The 20475-nt window shown below is 39.2% G+C and overlaps 1 protein-coding gene across 14 annotated transcripts in view; it reads left to right on the top strand.

Annotated features, from left to right (window-relative positions):
- The window catches only part of MAST4 (microtubule associated serine/threonine kinase family member 4), a 319996-nt gene that overhangs the window by 192738 nt on the left and 106783 nt on the right, over positions 1–20475 (top strand). For 2 of the 14 annotated variants that reach the window (XM_052776795.1, XM_052776794.1), the window contains exon 1: positions 9059–9321. The exons of 11 other annotated variants lie outside the window; for them this stretch is intronic. In XM_052776795.1, coding sequence (XP_052632755.1) covers positions 9230–9321 — 92 coding nt within the window. In that variant the 5' untranslated portion in view covers positions 9059–9229. Of the gene's footprint in view, positions 1–9056; positions 9322–20475 lie in introns of those variants that run through there. One more of the 14 variants, XM_052776798.1, reaches the window with a different exon arrangement.

The following is a 20475-nucleotide window of genomic DNA, read 5'->3' as shown; positions in this document are numbered from 1 at the left end:
AGTTCCAATTTGCTGGCTTGCACTGCATGGGGTGCTCCATCTCACACTGTTCTGCTGACAACAGATCCATCACACAGATCAGCTGAAGCATGAAGCCAGATGAGTGCAGGGAAGAGCTCAGGAAATGCAACTACTTGGGTGTATATATACTGCAAAGCTCTGAATTCTTAGCACCTGACTTTTATTCACTGTGATTTAAATCAGGATTTGAAAATAAATTGTGTGTTCAAAATAGCTGAAATAAACACAGTACTTGCCAATGTTGGGGAGGAGCATTTCATTTTCTTGCTCTGACAGAGACCTGCAATGGATCTGTAGCCATCAGTCTTGTGCTGATTGGCTGATTAATTTAAGACATTCAGTGTGTAAGTATTACAGCTGATCAAGTTTTCTGTCTCACTGAAGACCGCATTTATACTGAATAACTGCTTTTAAATTCAGTATCACCGGAATCAATCTATTTAGACTTTGATTGACAGGCTTGAGTGCTTCACTGTGCTGATGTCCATTAAACCTCCCCACCACCACAAAAGGTGTCTTAAAAATGAGAATTTACAACTCATGATGACAGCTTTCCCAAACCTATCAGGGTTGAATGCTATCAAACAGGAATTGAGCTTGATTTCTTTCCCTAGTTCATTTGACTTTTGCATAGAGAATCCCTTAAGTCTGTTACTCTGTTTGGTGTCAACGGCAGTGGGGTGGCTGGGCGCAGAGCTGAACATGAGGAAATGGCTCTGTATAAGGAGCAGTATTCCTCTTGTAGGAATATATTGTTTGGGATTCTCCAAAACAGAATGCTGTGATGGCATGACAAAATGTTCTACTCAACTGTCCTTCCTTCTGAAGGTAGTGTGTTTTGAATTTTGCTTTTCCATATGCTAACAAGTTATTAAAACAAAACAAAACCACCCAAAACTGAAAAATGCTGAACAGTCTTTTTCACAGATGTATTTCAAGCTCTATTTTAAACAGTAAGTTTCTCTAGTAAAAAAAGTCTAATATGAATATTTTAATCTTAAAAAGGTACAGAAAGTTTATATGCTGTGTGTCATGTTTATATGGTCTACCAGAATTATTTGGCTTTAAACTTTAAAGAACACAATTTTAAGTTTATAGTTCAAAAAACCAAAAACTTCTATTTAAAAAAGAATTTCTACAGTTGAGTTAAGAATTAATCTCAAAAAATATGGCTTAGTTGACTGCATCTATGATGCAGAATGTATAACAACAGCTAAGTACCTACTGTTCTAGAAGAATGATTTTATCCACATTTTCTTAAGAAATTTTTTAGAAATTTCACTTTGACCCTTAAAGATAATGCCATTTGCCATATAGGCTATGGCTGTTGATTTTAAAAGATGCATGGTAAAATATGTCTAGATGTGTGAGGTCAGGAGAAGTTCTAAGTATGTAGAGTGGTCTGAGCCAGTGCAATGAAATAAGTCTCTGAAGCATATGATTGCTTCATATGAATGCCCCAAACCATGGAAAAATTCATTATGGCTTTTTACATACCTGTTGGACAACACATCTGCCTTCACATTTGTACCAGTGCTACTGGAGCCACAAAAATGGTTAATTATTGATTTGAAAAAATGGTGTTCATCCTCTTAGGATGCTGCTAAGTGCTGACAAAAAAGCACTGGAAAAACAAAGCAGAATAGGTTAATACTAAGCTATGTAATACAGTATTTTTTTTTCCCCTCTGGCATTTGTGATAATGAAGTCAGGGTCCAAGCACTACAGTATCTGGAAAATGATGACATTTTTATCAGATGCTTTCTGTATTCTCTCCCTTTCTGGACCTGCTTACCACATAAAGTAGCACTTCTGAACTGTAGAAATGCTTTCTCTACTTGCCAAGATAAATGTAAATTCAGTGATAAAAATGGGAAATAACTCTTTTACACTTTCTCATTAGTCTGCCTGTTTGTTAAATTAGCTCAGAAGGAGAAGCTAATCTCTGGGACCAGAGCAAAGGTAGCATAGCTGTTAGCATGGTTCGCTCACTCCACTACAGATAGCAAAATGTTGGATTAAAAATAGTGTTGCCTGATGTGAATTTTGATGCCTGATGCAGATGGCTACACAATATATTTAACTTCCAATTAATACTGTGTGTCTATTTAGAACCTTTCAGAAATGGGAAGAGATGCTGGGACCATTGCTTTTCCTAAATGTGTTTATATTAAATGAGCTATAATATAATAAACTAGAGCAGTAGGAGGATTATTTGAATTTTGCATGTTGCTTCAGAACTGGTTAGAGCAATAGTGTTTATGTGTATTTATAAACAGTTCTAAGTAAACTTAGAAATTTGGAAGATACACACTGTACACCCACAAAATAATTCTGTGATTTCTTCGACTTATTTTTACACTGTACCACAGTGAAAATTGTGTGAAGTTAGTAGAGGGAGGTAATAAACATCAACATCAACCGCTAGAGGGAGCAAGATCTCAATTATTGTAATTAAGAGTAATATAAAAAGCAATTATTAATCAGTACATTTTAAGGACTGAATAGAGCAATAAGATCTTCTATTTTGACTTCCTATATAAAACAGGCTGTAGAACCTTGTCTACTATTTTTTTTATCAATCCTCTTAACTCTTGTTTGAAGTGTGATTATTTTTTAGGTAGAAAGGCATATAAGATTTACAGTGATGAGAAATCCACTGTGTTACAATGGGTAAGGTGAATTTAAAACTTTTTGCTTTTTCGTCTGACTCCTGCAGTTTGAACCCCTAACTCCACTATGAGTGAGGGAGGGATAAGATGGAGTTCACTATTCTTACAACCCATCTCCTCCCAAAAATCTCTTCCTGCTGGGGATACCCATACTGAACAACCAAGGTACTCCTTTAGCCTTGGCTAAATGGAATAAATTAAACTTTTCAAGCTGCACACTATAGTTCAGCTTTCATTATAATTTGTTTTTTCTTGAGCTCCTCCTGACTTTTCTGTAACCTTTGGGAAATGCCACAACTAACTGTACTTCAGCCCCTCAATGCTCAGTTTTATCATTTCCTTACTCCCATGAGAGATTTTCCTGCTTGTAGATCTGAGGGATGTTTATTCTTTTATCTATACCATCACATTAAGAGCTCCTATTTAGCTGTTTATCTATGACAGTACCTAAATTCTTTGCATTGTTCCTGCCTTCCAGAATCTTGCTGTGTATTATGTCTGTGGGGTTTTTTTGTGCTTTGATATGACTTGATGTCTAGCAAGACTAGAATGCATATTGTTCAAACAAGGCTGCTTTATCCAATGATAAACTGTCATGTTCCTGTTGTTATTTACCTCTTCTGTGTTGTTTGCTAGAAAAGTTATAATTTTTTTTCCAGATCACTGATAGCAGTATTGAATTGTATTAAACAAAGAAAATAACTCTATATGATTGACTAGAAACATTTAATGTGCAGTTACTTTTTCAAATCTGTTAGTGAGTTTTAATGTTTCCTGTATCATGCATAAATTTTTGTATTGTGCTAGTTAAGTTATTAAAACATTGTGAGGACCTAGGTTGAATGTTTTACAAATGTCTCAGTGTATTGTCACCTGAGATGTTTATTGACCAGACTTGAAGTCTCATTTGAAACAAGATCTGTTTGGGCAGACTATTATATGTGTAAAACTGTTTTTAGTGACAGTAAGTATGTTACCATACCTGAATTCATTCCTGATGGCAGCTAGTATCGCGTTTGTCTTTTTAAAGGAGTGCTATGGCATGACAGCTTAGTTTCACTGTTCTAGAACTTCTGGATATTCCAGGACACTTCGAAAATAGCAATAATTTAATGAGCAGCTTAGCCAGTTCCTTTATTACTCTTTGGGTAATAATGATCTGACTGAAAAGGCTCAACTAAACCAAAACAAACTGGCAACCCATCTGCAAACTCAGTTCTAATGTAATGTTCTTCCAAGATATTGATGGAATGGGAAGCATTTCTTTGTTGCTAAAAGCTGTGAGTACATCATATTCCTTTCCCACAAAAGCAGAAAAGATGTATTAAGGCAATCTTATTTCTTTCATGGTTCACAAATTTACCCTCCTTATTCAGTATGAGGCCTATGCTATTAGGATTTTACTAGTCTTAGCATCTTTAAGGAACTATTATCTGTACTGTTGCTGGTGAACTGCATTCAGAGTATGTCTTGCTATAAAATTTGTAAGAGTTGAGCAGTCTGTAATGCTTTAGGGCAATGACTCCAGAACATTTTCTTGTATGTTTTGAAAAATTCCAATGCATATTAGTGTAATTATCAGCATGAAGAAGGTAGGTTAGATAACTTTTGCATTGGAATACTATGTGCCAAATATTGATTTATTATTGGTATTGCATTTTGGTTTTAAAGATACACTGTTCAACTTCCAAAGTATTTCATGGTGGTACTTAAAATCAGTAATCAATTTTATATAATTAAAATATTTCTGGGGAAGAATTTTTATTGCTGTTAATTAGTGGAAGTAAATTTTGACATTTTGAAATCTTTTTTGCTTATGTGTTGAATGAGACTCTTCTAAGGATGGCTTTTATAAGTTTGCTTTTGGAAGTGTAATTTTCTTCAAAGCAAGGGTAGATTAGTCACCTTTTCTGACTTGAGTGATGTTTTTATGTTCAAGTGAATATAAAAGGGAAAACTTAATGATTGTTATCACTTGTTTTGTTATCTTCTACCGTATGTAATGCTTTGTGATAAATAAAACTCATCATCCAAGTTACATAGTAAAGCATCTCCTAAGTGATGAAGTTGCCTGAGCTGCTTGTTATTTTGGGAGTGGCTGTATAGCTGAAAACTTAAGCAACAAATGCTGGTAAGGACATGTTTGTAGGTTCTTAACTGTTGTATTTTGTTTACTTATTTTTGACAGAATTCAGTGGTTTTAATTGGATACTGAGGGAGAGTTATTTACAGTGGCTGAACATATCAATAACATTTTGTTGCAAGGAATATATCTAATTGTAAAGTATGCGTTTATCAGTATGCTGTAGATCTTCCTAATGCCTTCCTAGTATGCCTTCCTAATAATTGTGGGTTTACACAGTGTTTTGGAACACTGTATCATCTGCATTGTTCAATTTTTTTTGTCCAGTTTTATATGGCAGAGGTGAGTAAATTGCACTGCCTTACAAAGCAAGACAAAATGTGGCTGTTGAGCCTGTGTTCTCAGAGGATAAGCAGCACTATCAGTATTGATAGTGAGAGAGGCTCCAATTTAAGGGATAGCCGCTGCCAAAGACGTGGTTCTTCTGCCCCTGCCTCTCTTCCTGACCATTCGCTCCATTTGCTTCCCTTGTACTGGGTCTGGTCCTGGGCTGTCCCTCACTGAGCTGGTTCACCTCACTAAATTGGGAGAGAAGGTGGCCCCTTAGCAGCCTTGTAGTACCCGCTTAATTAGCTTGCAAAACCTCACTCTCTCTTGAGATGTTTGCTTTGAAATAATTTCTGTGACTGGAAAGTTACAGACATTTCTGTGGCATGGAAAGTTACAAACTGCAGGTGCCATTTTGGAAGCTGTGTTGTTTATTGACAGGCACTACAAAGTCTTCACCATCATTTACATGTTGTGCTCTTAAGGATAAGCCCCATGTTTCCCTTTATGAAGCATATTAATTCATATAAGGTTGCTGTGGGACTATGCTGGACTTCTCACAAGTCCTCCCTTCATTTCCATGCCTTTGTCAAAGTCTCTAATGCCTTAATATGCATTATGTCCACCAAGCACCTTGGAAAAATAATTATTCAAGTCTCCTTGCTTTTGAGCCCATGTTAGAAACAGCCTGACTAGTTAGCAGGACTGTGTGTGCATCTAATTGTGCGCAGAAAGCAAAGGTGAAGCTGTGTTTGAATCCACAGGTCATGTAACTCGGGAACTATTGCTTGTGAATAGTCTGTGCAGGGTCTAGAAATGGAATTGCAAGGGGTTTGACCATGAGAAGCCACAGTTTGAAGTGAATGATGTTCAGTATTGAATGTAGAATGATATTCTGATGGGATTATTATACCCTCTGTTGCTATATAAATGGACAAGAACTTTTTCCTAGAATTTCTTCACTACTTTCTGCTCTTGCGAAAATCCAGCTTGTCAGATCGTGAAATGTATATTGCAGTAGCCAGGTCTGTATAATCATCTTTCTGGTTGTACATAGGAGGATTAAACTTCTTTTCTATTAGAATTTGTCTACTTGCAAGCAGCAATCATCTTTTTTCAGGTCGGTCTTTGCCCACAGTATGACAAGCTAGTCTTGTTTCATTTTTGAAAGTTTTTAGGGTATGTTTCAGAATTGGAGGCTTCACATCACTGTTGATGAAGTGGTAGAGATTTTCACAAAGAAATCGTGAGTTGAATTACATACAGCCTGGCCTTGCAGGAGAAAAGATTGCTAATTTTTTGCCTTGGTATGAAATGAGTTTTGACCTACACGTTCCATGATCACCCCACATGTGATACACTTGGCTGAGTTATGGAAACCGAACTGCTTTTTTTAATCAGAGAGGGAAGGTACTCCTTTAACTGCCTCTTACGAAGGGTGAGGAGAAGGGAGAACTTGTAGGGCGATGGGGACACTGAAACTTTTCCTGCATTATAGGTGGAAGACTGTTGTTATTCTTTAGCCAGTGTTGTTCACAACATCAGATAGGTAAAATTCCTTGGTTTCATGATTATGTACAGTTCTTTCCCCAAACATGCCGATTTACAGGCAAAAACTTGTGTACATAGCAGAGAAGATGAGGTAGTGGAATACGTGGAAGAGGAGGTGTTCAGTGCTTATGCAGAGATTTGGGAATTTCCTTCTTAAGAAACGAGGGTTGCCAGCTGTGCTTGCCTTCACATGAACCTTTAAAACTTCACACTCAATATGGGCAAGCGTGCCTCAAAGCAAAAATAAACGGAGGAGAGGTTTTCTGTTACTGGCTGGAGTAGATGTGAATACTACTTCTGTGTCCTAGTGGAGGGGTATAGAAAGAGCAGCCGTGCAGGCTGCCTGGGAAGGACCCTCCTGCTGAGTCCTTGTGAGGGGCACAGGCAGAGATTGGCCCGAGTACCAGCTTCTGCGGCCATTTCAGCCTTACTCTTACAAGAAAATCTGGCCTGAGATCTAGATGGACCTGTTTTCCCTTCTTCTCAGATGGAATTGGTCTCTTCTAAAATCAATTAAGTAATTAAAATTAATGAATTAAAATTAACACTTCTTTGGAGAAGTGTTAGATTATTGTGTTTGATCAGTGTTAATCTCACTTGTTTACAGTGGCCTGTCAGCAAATGGTGTCTGCTGGGCATTTGTACTAAGGCCTTTGGTGGTAACTGCTGTGTGAACACCATATTAAATGCCTGTCTAAACCTGTTTCCTGCATAAGATAAAGTTTGTACCTGTGACTTGTAAAAGTATCCCCCCAAAATGTTCCTGTGCACCCCACAAATAAACATGTTTTAGTTTGTTAGAGGACACTAGTGCCTTCTTTGCAATGCGTAGTTCTGAAGGCTTTTCAAAGCGAGGGCTAACATTGCAATGCCGAGCTGGTATCCTGAGAGGTCTCTCATCCTGATTGTCATGTGCTCTGCTCTGCAGCATTCTGCACCACGAGTTTTCTTTCACTCAAGGGATAGACTAGTCTGTATTTACATCAGGTTTTTCTTTGTTTCCCATGGTTTTCCTCCTCCTATTGCAGACAACTTAGAGTGATTTAACCACAGTGCTACATAATTTCTCTCAGAGAGTGCAGTGCTGCCAGCTATCACAGTAGTTAATGTTTTTCTAAGATACAGCTCCTTCAGTGTTGAGATTAGACGGGAGTCTTGCTTTCAGTAAAATAAGTAAACAGTCTCAGCAAAAAACTTGCAGCATTCTTTCCATAACCGTAAATGTGGCCAAGGCCCTTAAATGTGACCCTGAGAGAAATAAAAAGGCAAATGGAAGTTTTAGAATGTTAAAACAAACTTCGTAATTTTTTGAAGCCACAGTAACTGCTTTTCTATACCTGACCACCACCGCTTCCAAGAACTGGAGTTTGGCATTACTGAATGACAATGCAGTATAGTAGTAATTTTAGAAACACTTTTATTTGTGTACTGCAGAGATGTGAGGAAAAATGCTAGTCTAGACAGAGCTGCAGAGGGAGAGAAGAGAGGGCTTGAGGGTGGTGCTGGAATTAGGAGTGAAAAGACTGAGGACAGCAGCCAGCTAAAGTGAGAAGTAAAGCAAAGGTGGGGTGATGGGGGGGAAGTCAAGAAAGCAAACCAGCTGAGCTGGGAGGCAGCTGGGGAAGGGCGAAGAGAGCAAGTTCGGAGGAGGAAGTGACTCAACGAACCTGAGGGATTAGGTCACTGTTTTGAGTGGAAAAGGTACTCAAAGCCTTTCCGCACCCTTCTTTTGCCAGCCTGCGTTTCAAGGCAGCTTTCTCAAAAGAGATAGCCGGTAGTGACGGCAGGTGTCCCCGCTTGCTGCGGCGAACGCCCGGGCTCTGGAGTGGCAGGGAGCCGATGTGAGAAAGAGTAATGAAGCGTCTGCACTGTCGGTTCTCCCGGGCTAGGCACGAAGTCGCAGTAGTGACATGTGTACGCTGCACCTTGAAACGGAACGTCCGGGGTCTTCGCTTGCCGGTTCCGGCAGAGTAACGCGCGCCCGCTCGGCGTCGCGGGTGGGCTCCGCCGCGGGCAGTCTGGCAGCGGTCCGCTGCCCGCACCTTCCGCCTCCTGCACCTCTGTCTTTCTCCGTGCGAGGCGCTGGCCCGCGTTCGCCGCCGCTCAGAAGCGGGCTGGGCCGGGCCGAGCCGGCGGCGCTCGCACCTGGCGCCGCCGGTGGAGGGAGGCGGCAGCTGCCAGCCCGGCGGCGGCTCCCGCCTCGCGCACCGCCGGGCAGGCGGGAGGGGGAGGCCCACCCACTGCTCGGCCGGCCGCCGCTGGGGCGGGCAGGGAGCGGAGGCGAGGGAGGCTGCTGCGGCGGCGGGCGACCCCTGCTCGGGCGCGAATGGTCGCTGCCGGGGCGGGGCGGGGCGGGGCGGCGCCCCGGGGAGCAGCCGCACGGTAAAGTTGCAGCCGGTCCGAGTTGCTCTCGCCTTCTCTCTTGTTCCGGAGGCTGCCTACCTCTCTCTCTCCTTCTGCCTTTCTCTCCACCTGCTCCGCGGGTTGTCCGTCTCCCGAGAGCGGTGGGGGGGCGCTGTCCTTTCCTCCCGCTTGTATTATGGCACTGAGTTGTTAGGAGTTCCAACGCAGGGAAATGGATGCGTCGGACCCCAATTTTTGGATGCTCCTTTCGAACTTCACGCTGCCCTACCTGAGGAGCGGCGCCCGCCTCCGCCGGACGCAGAGGTAAGGCGGGTTGGGGTTTGGGGGGGGGCGGCCAGGTGAGCGGCGCGGGCGGCAGTGAAAGCCACTGGTAGGGCGTCGGGACTCCCGGTCTCCTGGCTTCTGCTGGTCTGAAACTGCGAGAGGTGCGAGACTCGCCTTGCGCGTCCCTTGGGGTTCTTCTAGTTTGGTATTTTTACAGACTAAATGCCGCCTATTACTCTGCCTCCTTTTGTAAGACTTTTTTGTTTTCCCACGGACTTCCAACCCCCCCCCCCCCCTTTCGCTTTCAGCTTGCTTTCAAATATTTGACCTTTTATCCGGAGGAGATATACTTTATATGGACAACTCAGGATAGCCTACTTTGATCGGTGTTCTTAAAGAGACAGGTTTGTGTAACTACTTTTTTAGACAGGCTAGCTGACTTTTGTTAATACAGGAATGGACTTTTTGTAGTATTTTCGTTATTGTCAGAAGGGAAAAAAGGTTTGGAAATAATAAATATTAAGTAAAAGTTAAAGGGTTGTGCCATCAATGGACAGAAGACTGATAAGCTTTGACATCTTGGTCATTTTTTGTGCTGTGGTATCCCTTGCAGTTAAGTATATGGCTCTATCACAAGGAGTATCAAAAGCTTATAGAAGTTTGTAACTTTGTTCACTAGTACTCCATATACTTGTTTTGAGACATACTGATAGTGATGTTAAATTATGATATGCTTCTGTCGGTGAAACTACCTTGAATATTAGTTTATGTATTCTATTTGGAGAACATACATGAAATGTTTCTTCTGCTGGTTGAAAAGCTGGCACGAAGCAAGGAGCACAGGGGCTTAGTAGAGCTGGCCATTTCTAACATAAGTATTTATGTACTGATATTTTTCAAAAGGAAGAAGTGTCTGTCTGTTGAATGGTAGAAAGTTAAAATAAGAAAATCAAGTGGCCTATTTCACATCAATGCAAAACTGTTCTTTCACTGTATATCTATCCTTTATGTGCCTAACTGGGGATAGCTGTAAGTACGGAGTTATAATTAATTATTATCCCTTTCTGGTAAGTAATTTTTTTACTCTTATGTAGCATCAACTGAATGTCCAAATAGGCCTTACACATTTTTCTGCTGCTAATGTATCTGTGTTTAAAGAGGGCAACATGAATGTGCTGTGGCTTTTTCAAATCATCTTCACTTTTCTTACTCAAGTAGGTTTGCACCTGTACGATGACCTAAAAATACCTTTTATAAAGTGTATGGCTGCACGGCAGGTCAAGGAGAGAGACTTGGTAGACTTCACAAGAAGCATGAAACACATGTGTACTGCTTGTTTGTTGTTTTTTTTTTTTAAATATTTGGATGCCTTCCTGCCTTTCAAACACATTTAATACTATACTGGGTTTGTTGAAATATTTGAATTTTTAAAGCAGCATTGAATACTGTCTCAGCATGTCACATATATGGCGTATCAGCGAATAGTACATGCCATATACGTAGTTATGTTTTATGTATTATGGGGATATTCAATATTTAATGCCCTCTCTGTAGCAAAATCAGTATGTCACAGCATTGTGAAACTAAAAAGCCAGCAGTGAAGTTTAAAGGCTGCTTACTCTTAATGGGCCCAGACACCCTCCTTTCTGAGGCTCGTTCTTTCATCTGGATGGAGGGCTCAGCATCTGTTGCTCTGCCATCTCCAGGGGAAGGCTGACCAGCCCACTTCTTCAGCTCCCTTCTTAAAGGTGGACCCGTGCCCTGCACCCTTTGGTCTTAATTCATGTACTAGTGTAAATGGGAGATCCCAGAGTGATAAAACTGTCAGAAGAAATAAAAACAATATGGACAGTGCAGATTCTCCTGGCTCTGCTGCAGAAATGGCCTTGGGTTAATTAAGATACCAGCTGGGTCCACATGTACTGAGCTGCATCTCATCTGGACTATCTTCACAGGCTCACAGTCAGCCATAGACCCAACTGTTAGATGAAAAGACTAGAAGGATAGCTGCCTACTTGCCACAGGATGGCTTTCCTTTCTGAAAGAGTGCTGCTGGGTAGTGGTAGCTGCTCATGTTTTGTATAGCTTTCCAGGCATTTTAGAGGACCTATGAGTAGGCTTGAAGGGTGTCTAGTTCCTGTGATCTGAATCTCCCGGCTGTGCTTAAGTGAAAGTTTTTGGTCCACTGATTCAAGAGAGGTTTTTTTCTTAATATTAACACTGCCTATGAAACTGTTGTCCAGCTAATGACAAGCTTTGGTGCTTCATGAAAACTTTGAGGGATGTTCATTGTTCTTTCTGGTTGTATCCACACTTGGCTTTGGGACTCCTTGCGAATGTGAGAGCATTGATTTTATGTTTTGATTGGGCATTTTTGCCTCTTGGGTATGTTCCTTTTGCCTGTTCAATTACTTTTACCTATACTACCAGGATTCTTGTGGCCTGCTAGGCCCTATCCTTTCTATAAGCACTAGCCTACTTTCTTGGCACTAGGGGTAATGACAATTGTCTGCTAGTACTAAGAATTTTGTTTCTTTGTACAGATTTACTTGATGTAGGCATTTATTTCTCTTTGCTGAGGTTCTGAGAAATAAAGGATGAAGAGACAGTCTATTCTCCTTTAGGTTGCAGCGTTGAGCCTGGCAGCTAAGTTATAAAATGGATATAAAACTTAGTTTATGGTCTTATTTGCTGACTGAAGTCTTTCATTAAGATTTTTTTATTTCTGTTTTCCAACAGTAGACTTATCTGAATTTCAATTGCAGCAGCTCTTTCTGGAGTGGTACCTGAACAAGAAATATCCCAGCCTGACTTTCAAGTCATGGAGTAGGTTTTCAGGACTGGCGGGTAGAAAAATTCTCTTCAATTATAAATTGGAGGCATTTGGTATTCAAATCGCTGAGCCTATAAATGACATAGATTACACCATTGTGGTTTTACAGAGAAGAAACATGTATACCACCATGTGGTAACTTATTTTTCTATTGCTGTGGGTGTGTTCTCCCTTCACAGTACTAACTTCAGGTTCCTGCCTGAAATGGCATCGTCTGGAGTAGACAATGGGGGGGGGGGGGGAGAGGGAGAGAAGGCGGGGAGGGGGAGAGAGAGTCTCTGTGTATGTGTATACATTCATTTATATAGATCAATGTGTAGATTTACATATGGGTAGCTGTGCACACACACACTTCTTTCATATGGAAAAATCAGTAAATACTTTTTGCTTCATTCTATGCTATGTATTTAGTTACCTCCTGCCACTTTCTCTCTTCTGTCTCTGATCTTCTCTGTGTCTTTTACAAAACTGACAAACCAGTGATTCATTTTTCTTGTGTGTGTGCGCTTTTCTCTTGCTTCTTTGTGGTAATTGCACTGAAACAATGTTATTACAATCATTCTTCCTTTGAGTCAGAGTGTTGTTTTTTTTCCAAAGGCATGGAATTATGAATGCTTGCCCAATTGCTTCTCAGCCGAAGTAGACTCCTGGATGATTTGTGTTGAAACTTCGTGTTACTTGTGTACAGTCACTGAAGTGGTATGGAGACTTTCCTGATACAGGATTAAAATACTTGTCAATCATCAAGTAATAATTCATACATTCTAACAGTTCATAACCATTCCTGAAATGTTAAAAACAAAGGAAAATTATAACTTTTATTGGAAACTCAGAGAATAGAGTTGTCAAACTTTGGTGTAGTTTTATTAGTTTTGGGATAGCATGCTTCCTGGAAAATACTGAGCAGGCTTTTTGAACTTATCTGAGTTGGTAGTTTGAGTAGTTGCAGTGATTTTAAAATTATGATGTAAACTCTTGCTGTTGGTTCTTGTATAGATCTTGTTTTTTTCCTTTATCAACATAGTATTATGTGTAAGTGTACTATAAATGGATTGTTTTATTTAATAATAGACATTAGAAGTGGTCCTGTTAGTGACATAAGAAAACCAAGCACACTTACTAACATAAAAGCAGCCACAGAAATGAAGTACAATTGTGTTGATGCCAGCTGAATCTGTCCATGCTCCAACTTGAGTTATTTTACTTTTTGTACATAGAAGTAAACATCAGTTAAAAGTTAGAAAAGGATTGCTTTTTGCTGTATTTGTGTTTTTAATGTATGTTTTGGAGCGTGGTGATTTGAAGAGCTTTACCTCTTCCTTACTTTCAACCCTCTTCATTTACCTTAATTCCTATGTGCAAGAGAGTGGGGAGCTATTAACCCTGGTAGGTGTTGAATAAGTTCAGAGAGGAGGTTGTTTTCCTAAAACTGGGGGGAATAAGAAATACATCCATGCAGGCTGTCTCTGCCATTGAATATGTTTTGTTAGAAGTTAATCTGTTGGACTAATGATGCCACTGCTTTCCATGCTTCATAGTGAAGTGTTAATGTATCTTACCTTGGTAATTGTATTTCCTTTCATTCACTGTAAGGGCTGTGCGTTAGGGGGATAGTCTTACAGTCTCACTGTCAAAGTGAGTATATTGATTTTATTCTGGTTGGTTTATTTGGCCAAACTTTTCGTTCAAGCAATTAATGTATTTAAAGTTGTGCTTACAGTCTGAATGTTGGCAACGATCAGTTTTCTCCAATGAGCCATCATTGTTTCTTAGCTTCAGCCAGACTGTTGAGGATTCATCTGGTGATATTCCTGGTTTTTTTGCTTAGTTTTTATTCTGAAAAAATCCTATTTTGTTAGAATTAAGTCAAGATCTTTAGGATTTCACCAAAGATCTTACTGTAGAAAACTTAAGGAAACGGGAAACAAGCAAAATAAAAAAGAAGCTTAGTGCTTAGGAAAGTACTGGAACATGCTGAAATAAGCTGTAATTGATTTTTTTTTAATTTTTTTTTTTTTTTTTTTTTACTGTCATGGTTAATGTTTGCTGTTACACAGTAAGAGATAGTCTTTGTCTTTCTTACCCTGGGAATCAAAAGGACAGTGGTCTAGAAATCCCTTCGTGAGCTCTGGTTGTTGGGACATATGACATGATGTGAGCACTTTACACAGAGATTCAGTCCTCCCACTCCATTGAATTTGGTTTGTATCTGCTATTGATGTTCTAGAGAGCCATTACATTTCTTGCTGTATTAGAAGCTGACTGTTCCTTCTCAGATGTAATTTTTAAGCACACAGGAGCTCACTCATGGAGTGGTTCATAGTTGCCTCTTCTGCTGCATCTTCTGTCAGAGAGCTTCAAACTTCTGGTAGCAGTAAGCTATGTACCTATTTGTGTGACTCCACATACTGATTGATGGGCTTGCCTCTGGTAGTTCTTTGTCAAAGCTGGAAATGGTGCTCAGGTAAGTGGATTTCAGGGTAGGTTCCCCATGAATTTGTTACACGTCAGTGTGCATGCCTTACAAAGTAGGAAACGTGAGTGGTAACAGTTTGGTTAGTTATGAGACATGAAATCATTCAGTATTTTGAGCCACTGTGTTTAGCATATGAAGATACTGCTGACTGCTTTAGGTTGAACATTTTTGATGAAGCTTATTAAATGTGTCACTCAATTTAATTTAATAGTGGTGTAAAACTATTCAATGTTGCGTGCAGTTCTTCTGTGTATATTGCCACGTTATCTGTAGGCTGTAGACCTGGATCAGGATGTCAAGTTACTTGTCATTAGAAAAAGATTTAGTAGGAGGTAAATTTGTTGGAAGGAACACTGTGATGGCACCAGGACAGATTCATATGTGCTGTACTGTATTTCCCAAGCTGAGGAAAACCAGAAAGTTCACTTATCTTTGATTCAGCCTTATTCAGCAGGTGTGTTGCATTCAGTGATGGCTCCTGGATTTTCTCTTGGGAACCTTCTGGAGGATTTTTCCTCTGAACCTTTGCAAATTCATTAACTGCAGTAACTTAAATTTTAAAGCACCCCCCAAAATATGTAGTATTAATACATAAAATTGTATCTAGGCATAATATGCAAGTGTCATATATTGAACTCTGATTCAATAGTGAACTCCCACTTTCATCTGATGTGGGGGTCTGCTGCATAACACTGCATGGTTACTTAATTTTTTGTGTGACTTAAATGTACACTGGTAGAGACATTTAAGGAGATCACTCACACTTAATATACTTGACATTCTTCTGTCCATTTCTGAGACCACATACTTCTCAGCTCTAACGTTTCAGTCCTTTTTTGTTGTTGTCGTAACAGTGCATATTCTATATACTATTGATACATATTAGTATTAGTTAGATCTACTTCAGTAGACTCTTCCACCTGAATAAAGCTGAGATTAAAAAAAACCACTTCCAGTGCAACCTTAAATCTCATGGTAGGTCAGTTCTGTCATTTTATTTAAAATGCTCAAGCCAAATTGAATAGTAGTGAACTAGAAAAGTTTCATCCTTTTGGCATGGCTCCCATTAAATATAAACATATCTAAGAAGTACTGTAAACCGGAACAATGCCCAGATTGATCTACCCAATAGAGAGACTTCAGAACCAGAGACTGCACGCTGCTGGTATTCCTGCCACTGACAGATGAGTACAAAAATATAGGGATCATGCCAGAATAAATATATCAGCTTTTTCACCTTTCTTTCAATTAGGAATGGTCTTCCCTAAATAATTGTTTAGGAATAAGGAAAACTGTCATGTTCTATAGTTCTTGAAAGATTATAATTAAAGTAGAATCTGTTATTCCCATGAAATACTGGCATGTTCAGTTTGCTGATTAGAAAGTAAAAACTGCTGCAATTTCCTTATCCCACCCGTTCTTTTTTCTGCATATGCAGTAATTATGTAGATGTTCTAGCATGTAATAGCCTGGTTTTGATCTCCGTCCTTTGGCTTTAACCTAGGTTTAAAATCATACATTAAAGAAAAATTGTTAAAAAGTTACCCACTACTGGATCTTTTTTTTCCCCTTGTAAAAATGTTGATGTCAAATTAGGCACTGCTTACTGGTAGGAAAATGGCCATTTATATGTGATCAAAGTGTCTGTCTTTTCTAAATAGACTGGTTTAAAACACACTTATTAACATCCAGATAAATTACAGGGAAATCAAGGATACATATATTCAGTTAAAAAAAAAATTAGTTTATGTAAGCATTTACATGTAAGCAACTTTAAAAATCTGTGTTAATTATGCGTAGACTAAGGTAGTCCTGTGTAAAGTCAAGGGTGTTGATTATTGAAGAAATACCATTCCTAATGCTGCTTAATTTGCTGAAACAGATAATAATGCAAAGTATTACATGTGGAAATAATTTAGTTTAATAAAAATATATTTCTATAATAAGTGTATATACGCTCAGTCCTGTTAGTGCTTGATTATAGTATTGTATTGCAGAGTTTAAAAAACATTATTTCTCTTAAGGCAATAAGATGGTTGTAAAACAAGCTCTGTTCCTTTTGTGTGTGTCAATAAGGGAATACATCAGTATGAACATTTTTTATGTGTCTGACAAAACTCTTATGTTTTGTTTTCAGGGGACTTGCATGAATTCAAACTTAAGCTGTTGCAAGGTTGGAGAACAAATGTTATTGATATTGTTGTTTATTTTCATATGTATCAGTACATATGTATACCCCTGTACAGACTGTAAATAAATACATGCACATAAGGGTGCATAGACATTTGTATACATAAATACTCAAGCAGTAGCTGTAAAATAATACTTATTGAGAAGCTGAATGAGATTGATACTATGAGGTCAGTTGAACTATTGGAAGCACTTATTTTTCTTACTTGTGCTTTATTCAAAGGCACATCTAGGCATAAATAGGATAGACTTTTTCCATCTACGAGGGTATTTATGCTGTTTATAGTGTGCATTCATACTACAGCTTTTGAAAATTCCCAAAGTGCAGCCACTACTAATCTTGTTTCTGGGAAATGTGGCTTGTCTTCCCAAATTTAACAAGATTCTCGGCTCTGCTCCACCACTGGAAGAAGCTGGTTTATTTCTTTGAAATTTTTGAACTTGACTAATTCAAACTAGTATAGCATTTAAATTGTAAAATACCATGATACCTATCTCTTTTTCTCTTAAGAAAGAGAAGAAGGATTCACTTTATAGTAATCTTTTTTTTTTTTTTTTTTTTTTGGAGGTAATTCTGTGGATTTCAGTTTCGTCTGGAGATCAACTTGAGAGGGCTAATAAATTAAAAGTTAATTTATTTGAATGCTGGTACTTGTTATCTGTGATTGTTTTAAGTAGCACTTAAGATGTTCATAACTGAAACAGTAGTGGAGGACAGACTTTTCTTTGTTTTCCCCAGCTATTTTCCTGCATGCACTTGTGAACACTGCATAGTCAGTCTTCCCTCGCTGGGCTGCTGGGGCCCCATCCTGTACGAGATTTGGCACAGGCTTCTGAATAGAATCCCACTTCTCACAAAAGATAGATGTGCACATGTGGAACAACTTGCAGTGTTTTTTTGACCCTTTGCTTTTCTTGATGCATACCTGGGAGAGAGGAGTTTATGTAATAGTTATTTGGTTTATTAAAGCTGTTCATTAAAGATGGATTTCTGTGAGAAGCCTGTACTTTGTCTTTGAAATACATTTAAATATGATGCTTTTATGCATCAGTTTTAAATCCTGAAGTTGTTACTGGGAGATGGGTACAGTAGTTTGAACTAGCTGAGCTTCCTTTGATAAATCTGAGTATAATGAATCAGCTTCTAATTTAAATTCTTATTCTTAAAATTCTCTTTGGGCAACTGTTATTTTCACTTCTTGGATGAGCTGCTGGAATCTTCTGGAAAGGTATTCCTACATAAAAATATACAGAAACCTCAAAAGTAGAAAACAAAGGAAAGGTAGTCCTAAGAATAGGATATTTTGTAAGTATGTACTTTAACACTGAAACCTCCCCTCCTTAAACCCAAACCTAACTCTAATGGAACATGAGAACTTGTTGGTGTGCCTGATGGACACACAGAGGTCTCTGTAACTGGAAGGCAGGACTTTCTTCCAGCCAAGAGGTGGTGGCATTCTGGCTAAATGTCCCAGAGATGGCATTGCAGGGGCTGCAAAGAAGCATCTCTTGCACTCTGGATAGCTAAACAAAAGTGAGGGAAGGTGACCCCAAAGGCAGTTTGGAGAGTGAATGCAACATGAGATATGAAAATTTTGCAGGAGGGTTGTAGAAGATGTAGTGCTATGATTCAATGAGAGGACATGAAACTGTAGAACACGGAGCTTCCCTGGTTCTTCTCTTGATAGATTATTTGTAACAGATATGTGTCATTTAATTTAACAATATATAGCTTAATATCAATGAACCTAGCAATTTAGAGTGAAATTCTGCCTTCAGTCATAGATGTTTTCTGTTGATTACAGTCAATGCTGACTGAGAGAAGGCGAAAATTTTTATCAGAATTTTTAGTTGATAAATACATCTTTACAGATTTAACATAGTTCAAACATAAACATAATAAGCCAGTCCTTGATGAAACAGAAGTTAGATACTGAGGATAAGAATAAATCAGACTTACGTTTCTACCAACAGATGCCTTGGTGTTTACCAGAATTTGTTGTCAGGACAGTTTTCATAATTTAAATCAACACACAGATTTTTTTAATTCCCTTTTACGGAAACTGGAAGGAGGATGCTTGAACGTTAATCTGACTATGCTGTTCAGTTAGAAGACATAAGTAACTAATATCCTTTGTGATAATACTGTTACCTCTGTTGGAGTTAACTAATAAAAAGTAGATTGTGTACATTTGTTTTATGGATTTGCTTTTTCAGTGAGTCTAGGCCTGTCTAGCTTGTTCTTACGCATGGGTATGTCAAGGGAATTTCCATAAGTGCTGTAATAGTAGAAGCAAAGGCAGTCAGACAAGTCCAATATGCTCTGTTCACCTTGTCTACAAACACCCCACGCAAAAGGATGATTATGTCAGTTCACTGTACCATCAAGTCTTACCAGAACATCTTCCTTTTGCTTCCCCCACATAGTGGACAAAGAAAATATGTAACACATTTTGTAAGTAAGCTTGTATTTTATTTTTTTTCTTACCTGCGGCTTGGTGATTTGGTGTCTTCCCTGGCCCTTCTGCCATGTTTTGATGATTGAACTGTTGTGTTTGGAGGCATCTGCTCCCCATCTGTGACCTGTGATTAATGCGAGAACATTAGTTCTGTTGGGAAATACACTTCTATCTAGTTTTTTCCTTCCTGCTTGACTGTGTCTCACGTGCTGTTCTGTCTTGCCAAATATCAAAATATTATCATCTTTTGCAAGGCTTTGATTTCTATTGGTGGAAAAAACCTCAAAACCAAAAGATGAAACTTCTTCCTGTTCTTTTTCAAGTTTGAAAATTAAGTTTGTTCACACTTTTTCTTATGTGTCTTCCTCAAATCTTAGAACAGCAAACTGCTCCCCCCCCCCCCCCCCCCTCCTGTAAAGGAAATGTTTCAAAGGAAATACAAAACATACTAGACTATATGAATATACTAGGTTATTTTATTAAATATGCAAATTGTTTGTGTAGGTCAGACCTAAGTACTCAGCATTATCTATAAATTAATACCTTTTAACCATCATGTGTTTCCTTCTTCTGATTCATAAACTATAAGGCAAGAAGAAACCAATAGGCTCACCTACTCTGACAGTCTACAGGAAACAAGACACAGTGTAACAGTGTTAAGAGATTTAGTAATTTGGCCCTCACAGGCAAGGTAACGTGTTTGTTTAATCATTGACAAGTTTTGCGAAAATCTGGAAGGTTTGCCACTGTTCTGGCCAGCTTTATTTTGATTCTTGTTTTTCCTTAAGTGAGCTGTGTTTTACCACTACTAATTCATTGCTGATGCTATTATCTCTCCCACAAACCTTGGTCATGGTCTTGGACATACTGGGCCAGTCTTTTTATAAACATAAAAAAGTTCTATAAGTTCTTCAGAACTATGACTGCCTAAATCCAGTCCAAGGATCAGCAGATGGATATTAATAGAAGGAAACAATCTGAAGAGAGGTTCTAAGGACTGTCTGCATTTTCTGCCTCAGTTGGTATGGAAAAATGAATTTTCCCTTCAGATCATACTGGGGGAACAATAATGTTGTGTTTTCTAAAAGGCACCTGCCCCAGGAAGGTGGCCTACGGGCCAACAGCACAGTGTGGCTTCTGTCTGTGCTGGGAGCGCTTGGCCCAGGTCCCTGTGGGAGTGTTGGGCGTGTGTAAGGACATGGGTGGGGGGGAAGCTGTGTGCTGCTTTTCTCTCT

The sequence above is a fragment of the Harpia harpyja genome, chromosome Z (assembly GCF_026419915.1).
Source record: "Harpia harpyja isolate bHarHar1 chromosome Z, bHarHar1 primary haplotype, whole genome shotgun sequence".
Classification (NCBI taxonomy): domain Eukaryota; kingdom Metazoa; phylum Chordata; class Aves; order Accipitriformes; family Accipitridae; genus Harpia; species Harpia harpyja.
Note: the sequence above shows the minus strand (reverse complement) of the source record. Positions and strands in the feature narration are given on the sequence as shown.